General features: G+C 33.5%; 2 protein-coding genes across 7 annotated transcripts in view; one reads left to right on the top strand and one right to left on the bottom strand.

Moving 5' to 3' along the window:
* Positions 1-339: 339 nt before the first annotated feature.
* Positions 340-16,443, bottom strand: LOC128169085 (receptor expression-enhancing protein 1-like). 5 transcript variants are annotated; one of them, XM_052835257.1, is made up of 11 exons: positions 16,219-16,443; positions 11,659-11,731; positions 10,598-10,674; positions 9,520-9,640; positions 8,641-8,802; positions 8,107-8,224; positions 6,736-6,900; positions 6,226-6,342; positions 5,601-5,692; positions 5,122-5,137; positions 340-2,455 (listed from the first exon to the last, which is right to left on the bottom strand). In XM_052835257.1, exons 1-11 carry the CDS (start codon positions 16,248-16,250, stop codon positions 2,400-2,402), a joined length of 1,029 nt encoding a protein of 342 aa, XP_052691217.1. In that variant the 5' UTR covers positions 16,251-16,443; the 3' UTR covers positions 340-2,399. The 5 variants fall into 5 exon arrangements, with proteins under 5 accessions (XP_052691217.1, XP_052691219.1, XP_052691218.1 ...); XM_052835259.1 differs by having other exon boundaries at positions 8,689-8,802; positions 16,219-16,416; XM_052835258.1 differs by lacking the exon at positions 5,122-5,137 and having other exon boundaries at positions 16,219-16,422.
* Positions 16,444-16,762: 319 nt separating this feature from the next.
* Positions 16,763-23,216, top strand: part of LOC128169080 (probable JmjC domain-containing histone demethylation protein 2C) — a 51,384-nt gene continuing 44,930 nt past the window's right edge. For both annotated transcript variants that reach the window (XM_052835251.1, XM_052835250.1), the window contains exon 1: positions 16,763-17,021. In XM_052835251.1, the coding sequence (XP_052691211.1) occupies positions 16,866-17,021 (156 nt within the window). In that variant the 5' untranslated portion in view covers positions 16,763-16,865. The remainder of the gene's footprint in view (positions 17,022-23,216) is intronic.

Genomic DNA, 23,216 nt, shown 5'->3' with positions numbered 1-23,216 from the left:
TGCAGAAGAAATTAAAATCTGTTGGAATAAAAATTAGGCAATCCCTCTCCACATAAACATTCTTAGGAAAGTCGGATGTGCATTTGATATTCATACATGTATAAAATGGAAATCTTCTCCATTAAGTAAAACAAAAGTACAAATAGAAATGATGATATAATTTATTGTTAATCTTCAATACATTTTCTAAGTGGGTCACATTCTGATGTTCTCACACCATGTATGCATGTATAAGTGTAAAATAAATATCCCAGTCACCCTGTCATTTTATTTCCTCACTATGGCTATTTCACTACAAGGATGCATGAAGTGTTTGTACTCCACGGCCTGTGACCCCCCCCCCCCCCCTTGACCTTTCTCTGTTCTGTTCCTATCAGTCCACAATCACAAAGAAGTGCATTGTAAGAGCTGTGATCTTACCTAATGTTCTTATCTACCATCAAATTACACACAGGTATAAAGCCATCAAATTACACACAGGTATAAAGCTATCTTCTCCACACTCCACAGAAATAATGGATACTGATTTCAAGTGTAAAGGTCTGTTATCTTAACATCCATCAAATTGTGTTATTGAATCAAAAAAATTAAAAATGAAATCCTCCAATGTAACAAGCTTTGGTGATAATCTTGATGGTGATGGTAGAATATATAAAAAAGTTACATCATTTTAGCTTCACCAGGTGAATGTAAAAACTGTGTGTACATTGAACTCCTGAACTTGTTTACAGTTCGTTGTGGATCTACAGAACATTCATAAAGTACATGTGCAGAACATTTGTAAACATTAACATCCGTACAAGACTTATCACAGATTGACAACTTGATGTTTCTCATCTTCCTCATCGAAATCTTTGCTCCTCAGAACAACCTAACAACAAGGTTCTAAACAGAGGAAGAGATGACTGTGTTGTGGTACAAGTTAACAAGTGACTCAGCACCGTGACAACGACAATACATATTAATCTCATGTATGAACAAAGGGCGTGCTTTGACAACCCACAAATGAATGGTTATAGACACTTGACTTTATTAATAACATGGAGGTTTTGTTTTCAGTTAGACTGATGTCATTAAATGCTCATTACCAAATTCATTATAAAATTGACATACATTTAGTAAGTAAAACAATGGGCTTGGAGTCCTCAGTCACTCATTCTGTAGATCACAATAATGGCCTATATCAAATTCAATATTGGTGCTGTTAAAAAATAACAAAGTTATGGCACCTTTTTCTGAATGAAGAAGGTATAAACAAAATCAGATAAACGATACAAAAGCTGACTGTACAGAGGCTGTGGAATGTATCATGATGGTAAACCAAGGCAAACAGAAACACTTTGAGCAAAGTACAGAGCCAAAAATAAACAAAATCACAACACAAAAAAGTAATAGAAAAAGAAGACAAAGTACAAAAAAAGATTAGGCATATGTACATATAGTTACAACATTTACAAGTGATTCAACAATGGACAATGGATCTGTTCACACGTTCCCTGCCCTGAGAGTATAATAACTTACAACGAGGGTCACACGGTATAAAGCTCTGACCCTCAGCTCACCTCAGTACCGATCATTTAACATGCACTCCTTTCACAAAAATTGTCTCACTTACTTAAATCAAACACACAGAAATCTTAAAGACTTAGAGTGATGACTATGGTAAAATTCTGCTCATAAATAAAACAAATATTGATATAAAAACAGATGTGTAACAAAGTGGTGTAAATAGAAGTTTGTATTTTTTAAATTTGGCTTTCTCTTATAATGTTTCATGAGGTCTAATATTTTGAATATATTTGAAGATAAGCATCTTATGTAAAATATTGAACAAATCATGTTGGCTTAACATATTGTCAAAACAAAATTACTGACTTAGATATGTAACTACATGTAGAAATTTTTTTTAGGGTAAAAAATTCCCTCCACTTCCAAATAAGTCCATTATACAACATTGTACAATTAATCAGTACTGAGACTTAACAGTATTTTGGATGTATGTTTAAACACACACTACAGACTTGCATCCGACCTCAAACATTTCTTATGATGGTCCATAGAGACCTCATGTCAAACAATTCCCCTAGAACTTGACAGAAAAAATTCAGTGACTGCATTGAAGCTTCAGCTGATGACTAAACTTTTCTGCCAGGTAGCCTGTCATTGATGATATTAACAACACCAAAAAACTATCAGTCATGAAATTACAAATCTCATTTAAAAATTTAAGTAAAATATTGCTACCAAAAACTTTTTTTCAAAGCAAATGTCTTGTATAGCAGGATCCATTCCCAAAGCAATCTAGGAAAGCTGTTGCCATGGAGAGGACCTTTGAATGGTAAGTTCAGTGCAGACGGTCCATCTATGTATCTATGTGTGAAGTTCCTCACTTTGGCAGTTTACTGCGGGTACGTGCGCGGGTTCTTGGTAACGTACCGTATGGGTCGAGTCTGACCTGTAAATTAACCAGAGAATCCTTTGAATATTTAGCAGTGAAAGTCAATCATAAACTGTTACTTTCCAGTTTCAAAAATCAATCAGATATTAGTGGGTTTTTTCAAATTAGTTAATTTATCAAAAGATAAAATTATGATTCTACAATTAAGTAATTCCAGAAAAAGACAAGTAGATAAACATGTATAGATAAACCCAATGAGAACTCTGAATGGTTATTTATTTCCTGTATTTATCCCTGAACTAGTACCAGCATTCCAAAAGTGTTCTTTTTTTCAAAAGCTAGCTCCTTCAAAATTTATCATAATGGCAAAGTTTCTGAGTTTAAGATATATAAATGCCTTTTATAATAGTAACAAAACAAATCATTTTCTATCTTTGTTATACTTCAATATATCATTATTAAGAAAAATTTGAATAATATTAAATTGTCTTTACATCAAGATGAAATAAAATGAAGAAATAATTATTCAAAGAAAAAACTAGTGAATTATACGTACAACGGAGGTCTATTTATCAAAAGAAAGGTATCTCAGGATATATAATGTTACACATTGTCATAAAATTTCTATTATATCCTCCCTTTGTTCTGTTGTGACTATGACCATGTCTATTAACCTCCCCTGATCATTCTAATCAGATCAGAGTTATTCCCCCTGACCATTCGTAGTGACAGAAGCACAAAGGAAGTAAACAGTATTACCGTAGTCTAGAGCTCACCTGTGAGCTTTACTCTAGACTTGTACGGACATGTAGCTACACATAATCCCATTGCTTCAATGATCAGATAAGCCCCACATGCATTCTAATCGCTGCTCTAACTAACTTATGAATCTAACTGTGACCTGAAAATTGCAAATATATATATATATATTTACATCTACTAAGTATTATTTCCTCTATTTCTTATGGAAACATATACCATATATCAGGTTTTTTCCGCGTGTATCCAATTTCAGCTTTGTTCGCGACGATTTCCGAATCGCGGAAAATAAATCAGCGTAAATTTGATACAAAGTTTTATTTTTGTAATAGATTTCTCTCTTTCCTGATAAAGTAAACAGGTAAGTAAAAGTACGGTGAACTGTGTTCAGTTAGTTTAGTTAGAGGTAGAAAAGCCTCGGTTTTTTTAATAATCCATTGACAAGCTAATTAAAACGGTCACTTTCCCTGTGTAAACCGATATCTAATTATACATGAGCTACTGGTATGTGTAACGGTACATGATCTGTTTATTTATGAATGTTTGCGTCTTTGAGAAAAAATATCGGTAATTATTTTACATTAAGGAAATCGTGTAAATGGTTTCATAGTCCGAATTTTTCATTACAAAGATTAACATTTTAAATACTTTTCCCCTCTTACCTCACAGGTTTAAACAATCGTGAATTATATTTTTTATGTGACTTTGAAATAGTGAAAATTTGATTCGCGTAAATTTTATATTCCGTTCTAGGCTCTGATTCGCGGAAAAAACATGACGCGGAAAAAACCTGATATACGGTTGTTAATTCATAGCTCTATAGAAACAGCCAGACTGAAATCTACACGCCCTGTTTATCGATTGGTCAAAGTCTACAATGGCTGAAACTGACAAGAGACTGACAGGAATAAAATGGACACACCCTGTTTATCGATTGGTCAAAGCCACCAGCAACCTAAGAAAAATCATGGACTGCACAAAATAATCATGATGCTGTCAGACTCAAAGTTTAACAGGGGATGATTTGGCTGTTTCTTTTAGCTAACGTACTTATGTACATTAACAGTAATTTTTTTACTAACTTTTCATAATCAATTTATTAATTAGTTAAAGGAAAGATGTTAATATAAATAATAAAATGCTTTCTTTGATGATTCATGCGGGTTATGAAGGTAGCGATCATTGCAGAAAAAAATTACATCACCTGCGTTGCTAACGTGGGTGATGTATTTTTTCTGCAATGTCTCTACCTTCATAACCCGCATGAATCATCAAAGAAAGCATTTTATTGTTTAAATATACTTTCAATAATAGTTTCCAAAAAAATCTAAGTTTCAACATCTTAAAATGTATACACATATCCATAATAAAATACATGTAGTTTGAAGTTTAGTCTAAATGAAAAACGATGAACTTCTGCATTTGGTTCAAATTTTAAAGACTATAGAATTTATTTTTTGTGTTTCAGAAAGATTCAAATTCAAATTAGGTTTTAATAGATAAAAAGTAATTGTAGTACTGGAAATGAATATTACAGATATTTGAATGAATGAACTTAACACTGACCAGCAAAAGTAAGCTTTTTGAATGCAGGACAAATGACTTTTTCTTTATTGTTAATTATTTGCGACCAATTACAAATCTGATTCCCATTACCCTGACACAAAATGTCTGTACACCCTGATCCACTAGATCACCAATGTCAGAAGCATTGATTCTCTCTGTGAATCAGAAAGCATTGATTCTCTCTGTGAATCAGAAAGCATTCTCTGAAAACAAACGTGAAGCACAAATGCATCAAGTGAAGAGAGAGTGAGAGGTGAGAGCCGAGTCAGTCATTACTGTTTAATCATTATTTGTTTGTTTCTCCTTGCTCTTCCTTGACTTTCATTCAAAGTGGTAGAACTTTAAATTTCATTCTCAGATTAGAGAGTTTTAAAAGTATTTTATAAACCAATTTTTACCATATAAAAATCTCTCCTACAAAAAACAGAAAACCTCACATTGTTTGATAACAATAAGTAAACATAAATAAATCTGTTTATAAAATCCCATTTTCTACTACATATGTATATTGTACCTATGATTGTACTTTTTGAATACATTGAAAACAATTACAGTCAAACTTCCTATCTAAAACTCAATGTGGCTGTTAAAACCATTTATTCAAGATATTAATAATCTGAGACAAAAGGTTAATAAACATAAAAGAAACAGTTGTTGGATGACCAACTAAATTTGATATAAGCATGGTACATGAACCAGTATTACGAAATCATTTCGTTCAAGAAAATGAAGTTTGACTGTAAATAGATTATTTTCCTTTCAAGAGAGCAACCAACAACAAGTTTAATTTCTTATGACTTACAACATTAATTTAAAAATAAACACTTTAGACTAAGACTTAAGGGAGATATCCAGCTTGTGAAGGGAGGTAACTGACCTGTTTAGGGCTGTAGTAGCCCGGGCGTACATGGATAGAGGACTCCTCATGAAGCATGTATTCCTCTTCTACTTCCTCAACTTTTGAAAGCTCTGAAAGGTCAATAAAGAGTTGTACGCAGTCACCAAACAATAGACTACGCACCATAGAGCATCATAAAGTCAGGGTAGGATTAAATATTTACTGGCTTTACTATTTACTGTTATTTATAAGGTTTGTTACTGGCTGTCTCTAGAAATTATTTGGGTTGTTGAAGTCTCGTCTTCTATGGACTTTTACAACCAAAATCAACTGACATTCGATAACAAACTTATCCAGAGTTTTGTTCTATTCAGGACCAACACAAGGTGCATATTCATACATATTTATAAAAGATAATCAATAAAATGACTTTCCCTTCTCCACTCTGCCAGCTAAATTTTTTCTTTTGCTGTTTATAGAAATTTAATTGACAATCATGACATTTTTCACTTCTCAATGTGTAATTTAAGAATTTTATAGCATGCCTTTGTATGCAATGTCTATATCATATACTTCATCAGGGATTCAGTATTTACAGGGACATTTATTATTTCACAGCAATATTTCCAGCATTTACTGGGGTTTGACATCCTGTATGATTTACCTGTGGGTGGATTTTTGTAGCGCGACGTTGGAGGACGTATTTCAGTGACGTCACTCGTACTCCGTCGTAAAGGTTTCCTCTTCTCGATCTCTCTGTTGTCTTGTGCTATTCTCTCATCTAATAACAACACAAACTTTTATGAAGTATTTAGATTTTGGTCAATTATCATTGACTATATATTTGAATCTTTTGATATAGAAACATTTGATTCATGTTACCAGCAGGTTAAGGACTTCGTAGAGGTAATCATTAGGTAAAGCCCATATTCCCAAGAATTGTGAGGGAAGTTTTTGGTGTGTGGAAAAAATACCAAAAAAATTCTAATGAAATTAAAATTGAAAGCAGAGTTGATAGAGAAAGATTTTCACAAGCTAACAAAAATAGAGAGTTGTCAAAAAACATTTCTGAGAGAAAAAAAAATAAAAAACTATGCCAAAACAAGGTTAAGTTTCCCATCATGCACCAGCTGCATCATATCCAAGGGTTGAGGGGGAAATCAACATGACTCACCCTTGTTCTGACCTAACCCTGAGGACACATGTCCCCGGGGCTTCAATGAACCACTACCCAGCTTTGACCCCCCTCCCCCTTTGGAGGGTTTTGGGGGGGATTTGACCTCGTCCCCTTTTTTACTGCTCTCATCAATGACTTGATTGACAGGTTTGGACTCGGGATCTGTTTATTATTGACAACTGGTTACATATCTGATTAACTCTGTTGCATGAGTGTATGTATGTGAAAGTTGGTTTCTGATTGCATTTGCTCTCTGATTACCTACATGTACATCTCAAAATAAGAATAGTTGTGTATACGATAGCGGGTACTATTATAACAAACAGTGTTTTTTATGAGGTGATTTGTTGTTAAAATATCCCCAATACCTGGTAATGACACTACACAGTTTTGTAAATTGATCCCTGTGTAATTGATAAAAAAAAACCCTATAACACAGACAAATGAATTAATTTTAAATCCAAGCACCAGATCAATTTCATTGTTTGTGTTGGTCAGTGTCTGATTTCTTTACTGTCCTCTATGTACTCAAAAAAAAAATATTCCAAGTATGAATGTCTTGAGTGCACTTGTCAAACATTTGAATGTAAACATTTCAATTTGATAAAAGCACTGATGAAATGAGTGTTAACATACTACCCGGTATTAAATTTATTTCTTTATGTCTTTAACTTCGGTTATTTCCGTTAGTATTCGTATTATCTGGTTTACTTCAATACTGGTTTTTCATGCATGAGCGCTTTCGCTCTCAGTATAAATAGATTTCCCGGGGAGTATTCGATTAATGCGACGTTCGTTACAAAGTAGTATAGGTTGTCTTTGGTTTTCCCTACCCGCCCTGACCCAAATATGTTTTTTGAGATAAACTAATATTTTGTGTTGCCATTTATTTGTATGTCGTATGTATAATAAAAATGTGATTTGTAACGAACGCACCAATCCTAAAAAATCTGTTTTTGTTTTTCAACAAATTAGTCAAGAAAATATTTATTTTCAGAGGAGTGAAACGAAGGAGAAAATAAAGTACAGTGACAATGTGACAAGGGAGCTAACTCCCAATGGAATAAATAAAAGAAAAAAAAACTATATTTGTTGTGAAGATTATGCAATGATGTGAGCAATAAGAGACTCAACCTGCTACAGATAGGTAGCCAAATGATTGCTTGATTTGAACTTCAAAGAAAAAATTATATTTGCTTTTCCTTTCTGAGTCTCACTTCTTACAAAAGCAATATAAAGTGGAAAAGGAAAACCGAGACCAAAAGTCAGTTTATATATTTTTTATGGTCCTGGCGCCAAACAACACAATCAGCATAGCATGATTTGACCAGTAGACATTATATATAAAGAAGGTTGTGTTAAATGTACCTAGTTCGTCGTCGTCCAGCATAAAGCTAGGGTGGTGTCCGTCCACTGTGTCCTCCCCCACCCGCAAGTCGTTGGTGCTGTAGCTCTTCCTGATATGATCGACCAGGGATGACTGACCCTGAAAATACAGATACAGTAACATCTAGTGTGATCAAGGTAGTCTGGAGGTTAAAACTTACAAAAGAAAGTCATTGTAATTACAAAAAAGTTATCATGACAAAAACTTTTATATTTTAATGTGAGTTTATTCTAAACTTCTTCCTTTGTGCAAATTTAATTTAAAACACTGAAAAATTAGTTGTTGAAATGCTACAGATGATGAAATTATCACATGTTGCCCCTGATTATTTTGTTTGTGATACTCCATACACCAGTCCTTGCGTTACAATTGATGAAAACCCTTCCACACTCAATGTGTATTCCTACATTTGCTGAATATTCAAATCACATTTTAGTATTACTTTTTTAAGTTCATATTTGTCTTACCTTGATGGCCGTGGTAACGACTACATTTGTGGCATACGTAAGTCTTACCTTGATGGCCGTGGTAACGACTACATTTGTGGCGTATGTCAGTCTTACCTTGATGGCCGTGGTAACGACTACATTTGTGGCGTACGTTAGTCCCCGAGTACCCAGACTAAGTAGTGTTGTGTAGCCTTTCTTACTGTACTGGTCTATGTACTCATCTATATCCTGGAACAAGCAAGAAATGAGCTGATATAGAACATATTTACTGTGCAAAAATTGTTCAGTAAATGGAATAAAAATAAGAGTGTAAGCAGCTACAGTTTTTAAAGAAGAAAACTTCTATATGCTGCATTACAATGACTAGATGGAAGAAAAAAATACATGTTTGAACCTATCATACCTTTATTGATACACAACAATAACTACATGTATCATGTTTATATTTACAGCACTGTAACAGTGTTTGTTCATGTTTACAACACTATAACAGCATTATGTTCATGTTAACAGTACATTAACAGCATGATGTTAACAGTACTGTAACAGCGTGTTGTTCATATTTACAGTAATTTAACAGCATGATGTTTGTGTTTAGAACACTATAACAGTAGTATGTTCATGTTAACAGTACTGTAATAGCAAGATGTTTATGTTTACAGTACTGTAATAGCAAGATGTTTGTGTTTACAGCACTGTAACAGCATGATTACAGTACAGTAACAGCGTGATGTTTGTGTTAACGGTACTGTAACAGCATTATGATCATGTTTACAGTACAATAACAGTGTGATGTTTACAGCATAACAGTAACTGCATGACTGTAAACAATACAAAGAATGCATTCATTTATTATTTTTGTTGTACAACAGTGAAGCTTATTAGTGTTAAATAACATTGTACAATAAAGGACACATAAATGTGATAATGTTTATACATATTCACCTTTTCTCTTTTGGCAAAGTGGGGGTGAACAAACCTCTTGTAGAGGTGACTAGATCCCTTGGTTACAGGGAGCAGCAACCATATCACAAACAGGATCTTGACTTCATAGTAAAATGGCAGCCTGCAAACACAGCACAAAAACACTCTCACACATAATAATAATATTATCACTGATCATATCACATTTATCAGTTTCTCATTAAATACATCAGTTAAAGGGTCATGAAAAAGTAATGCAATTTTTCATCAAATCAATGAATAGATACTGTTACAAGTAAATGGTATGACACCTTGTTTGATTGGCTAAACAAAATCATCTTTATTACATAACATAACTTGCCTATGTCACAATACAAGGCACATGCAAAATGTATTAATCCAGTTGACGTTGCATTTAAATCTTGTACAAATTAATGCCAGTTTTGAAAACAATGTTCCTAATTTTCTGATTTTATATGTAGAAATTAAAATTATAATCAATAAATATAATACATGTACCATGATTACTTGGGCCAGTTTATTATTTACATTTTTTATTAAGTATGATGTTTATAAAGTGTAAACTGCTACAATTCATGTTTTATTGATTAAAATACCGGTAGAAATTAAATTAACTCCTTAAATAAAATAAAAATATGACCTATTTCACTGAGAAAATTCCTTATTTGTTGAAAGAATTATCTTAATCTTGATGTAACTTCAACCTTGACCAGCAGCCAGGATTTGGAGAAGTGAACAACACAGGGTTTAGAGACGCTGAACCAGAGTGGGGCTTTAGCTGGAGAAAAGTTCCACATGTGTGCGTGTGTTGTAAGAACTGTACCTTTTGCAGAGACAAAAAACACACTTGTCCTTTATACATGTACCTGTTTGACAGTGTGAAGTTATGGATCTATGGATTGAAGTACATCAGATATATCATAATGGGTAAAACTGATATCAAACAGATCAGCTGTGTTGAAAAACAAGAAATAAAGATCTCAATGAGTCACTGCTGTACCGGTATTCAGTTTCTCTCTTGCTGAAATACCTGAGTGTAGATTACTAAGCAGATGTCTGAGATGGAGGAGATACTTACCATGATAAGAGTACATCTGTGAATGTTTCTACTGCACTGAACAATGCAAACACGATCCAGTACATCATCCATTTCACCTGTAAACATACAGACACAGGTACAGTATACAGTAAAACTCCTTTAGTATGAACATGGATATCGCGAAGTCTCAGATATAGCGAAGTTTTTTTAGACCCCAGTAAAATTCTTAAGAAAGCTTTGCAAAATTGTACAGTTATAACGAATTTGGATATAACAGATTTACGGATATAGCGAACTGATTTTGAGTCCCATAGAGTTGAAAAATAACAAAATTTAACACTTTTATAACAATTTCTTTACAGTTTAAAAAGTATGCCCTACTAGTTAACATGATAGCTTGAATGATTTAATTTTCACATAAAATCTTTAATTCACAATCCGATTATAAAAGGTATCAAAAGAATGTATTTTCATTCTAAGCCTCAATTAGCAAATATTGTAGTCTGCTGAAAGAAAACATGTAGGTAGTGAATTCCCTTTAATTATAATTACGAATTCGTTATACAGATATAACAAACTACGGATATAACAAGGTAAATCCATCAGTCCTTAGAACTTCACTATAACTGAGTTTTACTGTACAGTGTAAACATACAGTACCAAGTAAACCAACATACTTTTACAGTATATCAATATACTCATCACTGATTATACTAATATACAAATACAGTATATGAGTATATCAACTATACAAATACACACTCAGAGTATACCAGTACAGTGTATTAGTATTAAATTATCCGCCTTTAATTATTGAGTAAATATAATTTTAGTACATGTATACAATCTTTAAATACAGCATGTACAACAAATTATACCTGGTATTCTATTCAACTTTAATTTGAAATACATGTTCAATAAAATGTACAGATGATGTAGATAAATTTGATCGACTGTAATGGATTAAAGAATACCACAACAAAGTTGCATGCTGTCCCACACTTTGTTTTTGCAGGCTGTTGTAACTGGAGACTTGTCAAGGGGATTGAAGGCATGTAAACAGATGTCAGAAATCAATGAGTTTGTATTATAATACTTACATATTCCTTGACATTCTTTGTGCGGATGGCCTTGAAGGAAGCATAAGCTGGATACAGCAAGCCAAAGACCAGTCTACAACAAACACATACAGTAAAGATAAATCATAAACAAACCACATACAGTACAGATAAATCATAAACAAACCACATAGAGTACGGGGCTCAGATAAACAAACCACATACAGTACGGGGCTCAGATACAGATAAACAAAACACATACAGTACAGGGCTCAGATAAACAAAACACATTCAGTATGGGGCTCAGATAAACAAAACACATACAGTACCAGGCTCAGATACAGATAAACAAAACACATACAGTACGGGGCTCAGATAAACAAAACACATACAGTATGGGGCTCAGATACAGATAAACAAAACACATATAGTACTGGGCTCAGATAAACAAAACACATACAGTACGGGGCTCAGATACAGATAAACAAAACACATACAGTACGGGGCTCAGATAAACAAAACACATACAGTACGGGGCTCAGATAAACAAAACACATACAGTACCGGGCTGAGATAAACAAAACCCATACAGTACGGGGCTCAGATAAACAAAACACATACAGTACGGGGCTCAGATAAACAAAACACATACAGTACAGGGCTCAGATAAACAAAACACATACAGTACCGGGCTCAGATAAACAAAACACATACAGTACGGGGCTCAGATAAACAAAACACATATAGTACTGGGCTCAGATAAACAAAACACATACAGTACGGGGCTCAGATACAGATAAACAAAACACATACAGTACAGGGCTCAGATAAACAAAACACATACAGTACCGGGCTGAGATAAACAAAACCCATACAGTACGGGGCTCAGATAAACAAAACACATACAGTACGGGGCTCAGATAAACAAAACACATACAGTACGGGGCTCAGATAAACAAAACACATACAGTACCGGGCTCAGATAAACAAAACACATATAGTACTGGGCTCAGATAAACAAAACACATACAGTACGGGGCTCAGATACAGATAAACAAAACACATACAGTACAGGGCTCAGATAAACAAAACACATACAGTACCGGGCTGAGATAAACAAAACCCATACAGTACGGGGCTCAGATAAACAAAACACATACAGTACGGGGCTCAGATAAACAAAACACATACAGTACGGGGCTCAGATAAACAAAACACATACAGTACCGGGCTCAGATAAACAAAACACATACAGTACAGGGCTCAGATACAGATAAACAAACCACATACAGTACAGATGGCTCAGATAAACTATCAAACTCTTGCTTACACTGTCATAGTGCATTCTGTAGGGGAGCCTCCTGCTCTAGAAAGGCCATTGTAAACAAAGTAAAAAATGGAGTATGTAAATGATACTGCATTGATGATGAGTTCTTTGATCAAACTATTGATAAAATCCACATCACTGCTCCAAGTGTCTGAACACATAAAATCAATCTGTCTGTAATATTTACATCTTGAAGAAACAGACTCTATCGTTATCTCTGACTGAAACACAACACTGTACACAATTCATGACTCTTAAAATCTCTTCCTCCTTCATACAGATTCAGGGTCCCCCACATTTAGCATTGTGAAAACAATATAAGCTCAGCTGACAGAAAAAGCATCTAAATCCCCACTTTGATAGAAATCTACTAATCTTATAATTACTATGTACAGGAAAATTTTGGCCATTTCTCCTGAATTTGCATTATGCTAATTTAAAACACATTTCATGTGTAGATGACATTAATGGGCAAAAACTTTTAGAAGTGTTCAATGTGCAAAAAAGAAAACCCTCCCATCTAATGAAATGATGAAACCAAGCCAACATTCTGCCCACCTGTAGTACACCTACATCTCCCACACAGGTGTGATACCTGCTGTCTGAGGGTGCACTGCATTCTGCACACATTACACAGATAACAATTCCCTCACGCAGTGCACGCCAGGGCGGCTTTGTTTTCATCCCGAGTCTTGTGAAGATATATGCAGTCACTGATACAGGCACAGACATTTTGACATAAGGAGCAAATTACAATTGTATAGTATTGTTATACTTGCATCATGTGTATTGGGTTAAATACTTGTAAGATATACTTAATCAATGTACCAAGCAAATTATAAGTACATATGTAGTACATGTACCACGTTATATCACACCTATACCTGAATATGCCGAGTAAGCTTGAAAGGAGTAGAGATCTTGTTTTCTTCTTTGTTTGTAGAAGGCCAAAATGGCAAATGATGTTTAAATGAAAAATGATGTCATACATGCAGCAAGTTAATTCAACCCTTGGGGCTTGTTATCAGTATCAATATTGTGCATACATTACTTATTGTTGATGAGGAAAAAAATCAATTTTTTTTTTCATATATTCTGAATAATTACTATACGTAAATATTTGTTATGAGTGACTTTAAGTGAAGAAGTCTTATATCCATGTGATTTGTTGAGTCTAATGCACAATAGTACCGTCTGTATCAATCAAGGCTGTCTTATCTGGGAGTGCATTCTGACAGTAGTCGAGTATGATGGATATCTGCCTTGAAGACAAGGAATACACATACACACACGTACAACAGTGTGGGGCAGGTAGACAGCCTGAAGATAAGACGATTTCATCACTGTACAGTACTGCTCTCAGAATAGGATATCTCACGTTAAACGTAACAGCCAAACCACCGCAACATTTCAAAAACTCTGACCATGCTGAGGGCAACTAATTACTCTTTCAGAAAGAAAAATGCATCAAATTTTCCATGACTGTAAGCTTGGAAGCAAACTGAATGACTAAATGGAATGTTCGATATTTTCATTCATAAAAACAGATGCCCAATTGTAGATACTTAAATTTGAGAGTAAATTGGTTTTTCTTCGAAACATAATAATGCCATAAAGCTGTATCAGTAACATTTAAAATAATAAATAAGTTAAGGAACTCTTTGCAAGTACATGTATAGTCCTGAGTAGATGTACTACCAAGAACAGCTACAATGACTTACATCTGTCTGTGATATTGACTATGTATATATATATACCTATATCAAGTTGATAATTAATAATCACTAATATGTTTTATGCTCATCACTAACTGCTATCTGTCTGTGATATCTGTTAGTTACATGTATCTGTATGTAAATGAGGTTGATTACAATCACTAACAGATCTCTTGCTGGCCACTCACACAGACTTACAGACCCCCCCCCCAACACCTATCTGTGGTCACTGATAATCCAACACAAATCCTCACCTCAGTCTCTGATTACTAATTCACCAAGAGAACTCACTTTGGACACCCCCTCCACTCTGGATAATACCCTAATCTTTGAAACATCTGAGTCAGACATAGAATCCTCTTCCAAGTGATAAATCTTTGGTTACTAAACAATTAGCAGGGTCACTAATGAATATTTCCTTAGGATATCAACACTAGAAACAAAAGGTTGAGCCTGAAATCAACCCTGGAGCTCACAAATGACCAAAATTAAAGGTTTTGTAAAAATCTCATCCTTATTCATGTAAGAGATTAAAGAGAATCTTGTAAGTCAACCATTAAACTCTAACCCTGATCTGTTGAGATAAACATTCTTGTTACTTAGTGAGCTCACCCCTGTCATTGTAACAATCTGAAACCCATGTGTCACACAGAAATTTAAGACCTCTTGCTCAGTAGACAGTTTTAAGCAACTGTTAAAAGTGACTACAGGTAAAATTCAAGTATTCAATGCAACAATTGAGTTATGTTTATTCATATTAACTTCTTGCAGTAGCTCACACAGATACTACTGCCTGAGAGATAATAAAGTGAACACTGTGAATGTCTTGCAATTTAACAAAAGTTAAAGTTAACAATATCTCCCATAATATATTGGTAGGTGATATTATAAAAATGCCCCAGCCCAGGTTTGAATTTAATTCTTGTACTTCTGTTATTCTGGATCCAATCAAGTAGATAAGAACCATAATTTTTTTTATCAGTTATATCATAAAGCATATTTGGTTTCTAATGTTGTGACCAAGCCCAGTTCTAAAACAAAACACAAAAAGATGAAGGTATCTACAGCTCGATCAGCTGATAAAGCTATTCCTCACCTAGCTCTCAGCTGGCTGGTACACACCGTGCAAAAACACTACATGAAGGTGATATTTGAAAATTAAATGCATTTCCTATTCAGCAACTAATCAAGAAATGAATTTAATATATGAAAATAGGAAACCAAACTGTGGAAATACTTTCCTTGTTCTACAAAGGTTAAGTAGATGATTGAGTGCACCACAGAGAATGATCAAACACACCATGCTACTAAAGATACTCCCAGCAATGAGCCTCACGGGCTTGTAAGTAGATGATGTTATTTAAATGTCTCAACAAAACTGTAACTACTTTTACACAGTCCTGGTGTAGATTTCATAATAATTTTTTGTAAAGGTTCATTTTAAATTTAACAGTTTAAGTGATTGGCACTTGAGACATGACCATGAATCAGAGCTCGTTTAAAATTCAAATTTAAAACGAATCATTAACATCAACCGATCAAGAAGAGTATGATACTTACATAACAATCCTTGACAAGAGGACTGATATCATAATTGAGATCACAGAAGACTTCAAACACAACACAATCTCATCACTGGGTAACTTTGTAAGTTACCATTTATGAACACGTTCTGCAGTGCCACCTGTGGGAATTTTTTGTCATAAAGGGGAGGTAAAAACCAAAACAAACTTTTATATTCGTCTTTTAGTTCTTAGTAAATTAATTTGAATATTATTTTAAAGTAATCTTTTTTTTTTTACAGAGTTTACACTTTCAATTTTAGCAATACGTCTAGGCCTATAGTTTTTTCTTGCAGTGTAACGTTAGGCATATTCAATCACAGCTGATTGAAATATTTTTATTATAGATCATTATTTTAATTTCTTAAGAAGAGTGAGAATTATTTTTTAATATTTCTTTTCACAATATTGAAAAATAACTCAATAAAAAAAATTAGTACGCGTAACGTTTGTTTTAGTTTTCGATTGGACTATTTTTTGTATCGTATGTTTTTCTTAATTTGACCTTTTGACCTAAATGTCAAACTTGTGTTTGGTATTCATCCGCCTCGTACAGAGATAGGAGAAATTCCTACGATTTGTGTCTCTTTAGTTTTTGCAGATTCGAAAGGGATTAATATGTGAATATGTGTGTAAACTGAAAGTATGGCTTTCAAGTGCAGGGAGGAAATAGTTGGAAAGAGATTTTTATCCGTTAAAAGTCAAGCAAAGTTAAAACTTGCCAAGATTAGCGAGTGGGAATGGCGGTCAGGCGTTGTGCGAGCAGTGTCCTCGAGAGACAGCAGTCGTTCTGATTTGTCGGTGAGTTTTCCTGTCTGTTCATACCCTAACTGTACACATGCTTGTTTGTAGAACTCTATAGGCTCTCGTCTAACGATCCCTTACCTTTAATTAAATCATTTTTGATCGAAACAAGTGCGTGGAGCTTGTTTTTTGTGTAGGGACGTGATTGTGTGTGCGTGTTTACTTGTGAGGGGTCGTTCATGTGTAATCAAGTTTTAAGCCCCGTTATGGTGCGAATTTGGTTCATGATTTCTGGCAAGAGACTGTAATATTTCACTTCTTGAGTACACTGTAAATGAGTTTTCCTACAAGTGAAATATTGTTCTCAGTACACACGACAGAACATTTTCCCCGTGCATTATTTATAACAGGGGGTCGTCTCAAAACCTATTAATTATTATCAATAGCCTGAAGGTTTAATGTAACACAGTACGTAACATTATGAAATCTTCCTTTGTTGCTTTAAATACTAGTCATTACTTTCAGTTGAGATGGTTGTAATCCCAACCAAGAGTCGCAGTGTTATGTAACATGATGTAATGCTTAAAAAACATATGGATCACTTTGCTCCTATATTAAATTTAATTGTGTGGGTTTTTCTTTTAAATTTTCCCCAACAATGAACATTTAAGCATGATTTGTTAACTGTAATTAAAAAGATGGGTCAGGTTTAAGTTTAGCATCTGACAAAATCCTTAAAAAATCTCGAAAAATTAGTTGTGAAATTTGAAATATACTACAGTTCAGATTAAATTCATCCACCACTAAACACGTCATTATTTGTATGTAAATTTACTGACCATTGAGTGAATTTCTCTCTGAAATAAACAACTAATGGTGAAAAAAAGTTCAATAACTGTTTTTTTATTGAAAACAATACAATGAAGATCAACCATTTTTAATTTTTAAAAAAATTTGATAAAAACTAGATATATAGTACAACTTGTTAGTACAACTAGATAAATATGTTATTATAAAAAAGAAACAAAATCTCTGTTTTTATGGAAACTAACAATTATTTAATGAGAAAATTTCAAACTAATACTTTCTTTATACTAAATTGTAATTTTAATTACACAATGACTGTTTTGATGCACCTTATACCGGTAACCCCTAAATAATAACATGGCTAGTCTTTGTTACCGTACTCTGACTTCTGTTGCTTCTTTACACCAAAAGTCCTCTTTGCATATATATCAAATTAAATTAAGAAGAATATAAATTTTTCCTAGAAAGATGCATTGAATTTTAAAGTGAACACTTAGAGAAACTGTTGGATGCGCAAAAACTATGTCAGTACATGTTTTATCTCCCTATTGTAATGATTGACTATCAAACTTTTAACTAACAATGAATCATGATTGAAGCTGAATTGATGTCAAGGACTTCAGATAATTTTAAACGAGTTTATGCTGGTATAAAACAGACAGCTGTAAAGTCTGCAAGATGACCAGTCAGTGCTTTGTGTATTGTTCTCACTGTTCACAAAGGGATAAATTTCTTTTCGTTGATTGCAACCCATTATAAAAATTTCATTTCCATGACATGAATGTGTCTCTGAAAAAAACCCCAAATTTATCAATTCAATTCATTCCTTTCCCCATAGAAGGCCTATTTAGTGTAGGTTTGTATGTAGGCCTATCTAGTGTAGGTTTTTATGTAGGCCTATTTAGTGTAGGTTTGTATGTTGGCCCATTTAGTGTAGGTTTGTATGTAGGCCTATTTAGTGTAGGTGTGTATGTTGGTCCATTTAGTGTAGGTTTGTATGTTGGCCTGTTTAGTGTAGGCTTGTATGTAGGTCTTATTTATGTTGGTTTGAATGTAGGCCTATTTAGTGTTCATTTAAATGTAGGTCTATTTAATGTAGATTCCAGTTTTACAATTGCAGTTTAAGTCTATTTGTCATATGACGGTTTAGCAGTCTGAGTCGGTTTTGAGTTTTGCGTTGTATGTCAAATTTTGCAATATTTCTTAGTTTCATACAAATTGGCCTATTTACAGAATAGCTACGCTTTGTTAAATAGAACTTTGAGGATATTTGTTTTCATTATGAATACATGCACACTATACACACATGCCATTAGTGTCATGATGTTACACATATAATGTATTTTAATTTGATTTTGATATGTTCTTTTGATAAAGAAAAAAAAACAATGTTGTTTTACTGTAATAGAAAACATTTTTAATGTTAGCTATAAATATATCTGAATGTATTTAACAAAAGTGTTGAAAAATATCTTAATGTATTTTATCCTTAACCTTGATATTAAAAAGAAACTATTTTTAGATATGACATTCTTATACAATCAAACACATGACTCTACACAGTATTACTATGAATATAAACACTCAGAATTTGTTGTGTGTAGATTTGTCATTTTACAGTAGCAACAAACTGGTTTTAGTTGTCTTAAGAATTTCTCTCTGAGTATCTTACAGACAATATTTATTTTTTAGGCTAGCTTGTCTTGAAAGAAATAATTTTTCACTACTTTTGACATGGTTACCATTTTGAATCTACTGTAGTCTCAAGCATCATGGTTATTATTGGCTAGTATTTTATATACTTGTAACTAAAATTTAGAGTAAATATTATATGTATGATAAAAAAAGGTAGGAATTTAGTTTTTTAGATAGATAATTATTAACTCACATATCAGGGGTATCATCTTTAATCTACTAGATAAGACAATTTCATCTATGCTTTGGTATATTATATATTGCCCAACCCTATTATTAACCTTTCTTTAAAACACATATTTAATATAAACTGAACTCTTATCTATACATTTGTAATTTTGTGCTTTTAAGAATGTCGTCTTGGAAAAGTTGCGTTGATAAATGCAAGTTTAATTGAATTTGAAAGATTTTGAAAACAAATAAATATTTTTTCTCTGTTTATAAATTTGGGAAGACTAAAATAGGTAGTAGTAAGAATGGCCTTAAAGAATGTTGTCAAAAATCATACTGTTCAAAATTCATAGCGACAAAACCATACCCATAATTTAATACAATATTTTTAAAAATTGTAATGTTTATTTTTTTGAGATCATGTTGACATGATTACTAGAAAATTCATGAATGAGAGCATATTAAAAAAAAATATTTTCAAGTGTGCAAATCAATAAAATATGAAGAATCACAAGATCAGTGTGAATTTATTGAGATTATTTTTGCTTTTGCTATATTCAAGAAATTCATATCTCATTAGTGGAATTATCATATTTTATGGAATAGATAATCTTGGACACACACAAATTAATGTTTGATTTGTTGTGAAATACACAAAGTTCAAAATCTAGATGCTTAGAAAATAATGAATTGACTCCTGTGGAAGTAAATTTTGGTTGATGTTCTCCCTAAATAGAGAGATCCTTGTATTACATCCGGATCTAGAAAACTCGCTGTTTGGGGGATTTCATTACACACAGAATTTATTGGCAACAAAGGATGATAAACTTGTTCGCTGGATATGCTCATTTTTTAAGTTGTTGAAAATAAATCGTATTCAGGCTTTTTTTCTCATTATTTGTTTTTACATTTTACAAGATTCAACAAAACAGTCCTAAGCATTGGATTTTGATATATATCTATGATTTGTGTAGAAATGTTGTTCATTGATGAAATTTATCAAGGCCAAGTTTTGGAAGGGCTTGAGTCATCATGTATGAAAGTTCTGAATGCGCTGTATCAAACCTAGAGCAAGTTCATATTTATTTCATCAAATTCAGCCGTGAGAGACACTGTCACACGTCCTAATATATACCAGAAACTCTCTATCCAGGGTAAAGACTGTAACATCATTACCTTCAGGGTGGTATATTAAATAACCAAATTAGTATATATAGTGTGTGATGAATAATCAAAGGACTGCATACAGTAGACAATGCTGGGAGAGTCACTATGGAATGATACACAGTGTAGGATTCTTCGCAATCATTCCCCCATTGTTCATTACTGGCGACCTTTGACCTGTATTATGGGTTCTTTGTGGAGCGGGGAGTTATTGACTTCCCCCGGTGTAGTTGACTGTAAGGTTACTTCATGCTACCAGCCATTGATCCCCCCCTTTTCCGTCCATTGTTAAGTTGAACTCAGTCAAACATCAATATTCTGCACACTCCTGAACTGTGACTTGTTATCAATGGTTGGTTATGTCCTGTGTGATAAGACAGACAAATTATTGTCATATTGTATGAAGGGACTCTGCCTTTGACTTGACAGATATTCCATCAACGCAAGTCCCATAATGAATCTATGCCTCCCTGGAGTGTAAAAGTAATGCACATTTTTGTTTTGGGTGTGCATCTTCCACGCTATTACACCTTAACTAAAGTGAGTGCTATCTTAATTGAAATCAGGGATGAGAATATTAAGCTGATTTCTTTAGTTCATTGAAGTGAGTCGAATTCCAGGGTCGGATGATTCTATTTTTGTAGGTTTTCGGGGCATTTTGTAAGGTAACAAACATAACGTAGGGACGGAATGGGTTTTGGGCGTGTTATTGATCTGGAGCTGTAGGTTGGATTCAACAGATGTCCAATACACAATCAATACAAATCACTCCCTTCACATGAAAGCCCATCCATTTAAAAACACAATATATGGGTCTTGTTGTGTGTATTGATCTCATATCGCCTCATGGTGAGGCCCGAGCAGTGGGAGCAGAGCCGTTCACCCTGCTAGCTCTCTATAACTCATTACAGAGAAGAACAGCCACATGTAACAAAGGCAACTAGAGGTGATAGAGCCTCTAAAATAACAACAGCTACAAACATTGGTACAGTAGAGGCATGACTGATATTTGTAAGACCTGTAGAGTCTGTAATAATAGATGCCCTTTGTGGGGGTGTACATCTGTGTACATGTGTAGTTGTACATGTGTACATAGGCTGACACACACATGTCACATTGTACATAAGGCCATGTGACAGACTTGAAGTACTCAGGAACTTATCTCCGGTCAGTTATATATGATAACTAAAACAAGCATTCCCCTGTTGTTCAGATAATGCAGCTACTTAGGGACAATCTCAAAAGTGTTTGTGTGTCTCTATGTATACTGTATTTTTCTGTAGTATTTGTGTGACATTGTCACAAGAAATCTGATAAGTTCATATGTAGACTTTAAACAGAATATTTTTATACATCAAAACATTGAATAAGGGCCAGTGGTTGTTTTCTTAGCCCGACTTATGTATGGGGGGAGTTCAACAGTAAGTTAGTCACTGTAGTGATCATCCAATAAATGGTCCACTAAAATGAGCATCATGATTTATCTTTAATATAGGTTTATTCTGTACAGATATTCATGTGTAATTTATTCTTAGTCCAAAGAGTCTCAATTTAAAGACACCATAAAAGCTAATCTTTCCCCACACTTTAATCTTTTTGCCATAAATTCCTTATTTTCAAGCAGTATTACAGGCTTGAACAAAGTGTCAAAAGCTTACATCAAAGATTAATTTAAGACTTCAATCATGAAAGAAAAAAATTGCTTATCAAATATGCACTTGATGTTTTCTTATGAAAAAAACTTTATGAAAATGAACATTTTCCTCCCATTCTGATCAAATATCAAAGAGTAATAGTATGTGACATATCAATTACTACCAGTGAGTGCAAATTATTAATTCAGAAGCAAAAAGATTCCAAAAAAAAATGGAAAAAATATTAGTTTATCAGGTCTTATACATAAATCACACTGGTAATGTTGATTTGTTAGGTCTAATATTTACTTTTAGAATATATTTATACGAGCTGTACTTCTTTAGACTGAATAAAGAGTCTTGTACAATTTGTGACACACATGTACATGTATACATATCATCAAGGTACATGTAGATGGTTGGTCTTTTGTATCATACAGTACCATTTGACTAGATCTGGGACTTTGCATGGTCTATGATGGGAAATGACTTAAATAAAACAAGTTGATAGTTTTTAACCCCTCACAGAAAAACATCCTATCCCAAAACCAAAAAAGATGTATGTCATGTTATTTTGTCATCTATCTAGTGTTTACTTCCTTCTGTCCATCCTTCCATCACAGTTATTTAGCTCAATTTTTAAAAAAAAGTTAATTTTATGTACCTAAATTCATATCATGAAACATTGTTAAATTTTAGAAATTTCTCATTCTGAATGATTTTTTTTTTATAAATCATTAACATATTGTTTAAATTATGCTTTCCCCTACAGCACTCTTGG

The sequence above is a fragment of the Crassostrea angulata genome, unplaced genomic scaffold, assembly GCF_025612915.1.
Source record: "Crassostrea angulata isolate pt1a10 unplaced genomic scaffold, ASM2561291v2 HiC_scaffold_93, whole genome shotgun sequence".
In the NCBI taxonomy this organism is placed as follows: Eukaryota; Metazoa; Mollusca; class Bivalvia; order Ostreida; family Ostreidae; genus Magallana; species Magallana angulata.
The sequence above is the reverse complement of the archived record's forward strand: the minus strand, read 5'-3'. Positions and strand labels throughout refer to the sequence as shown.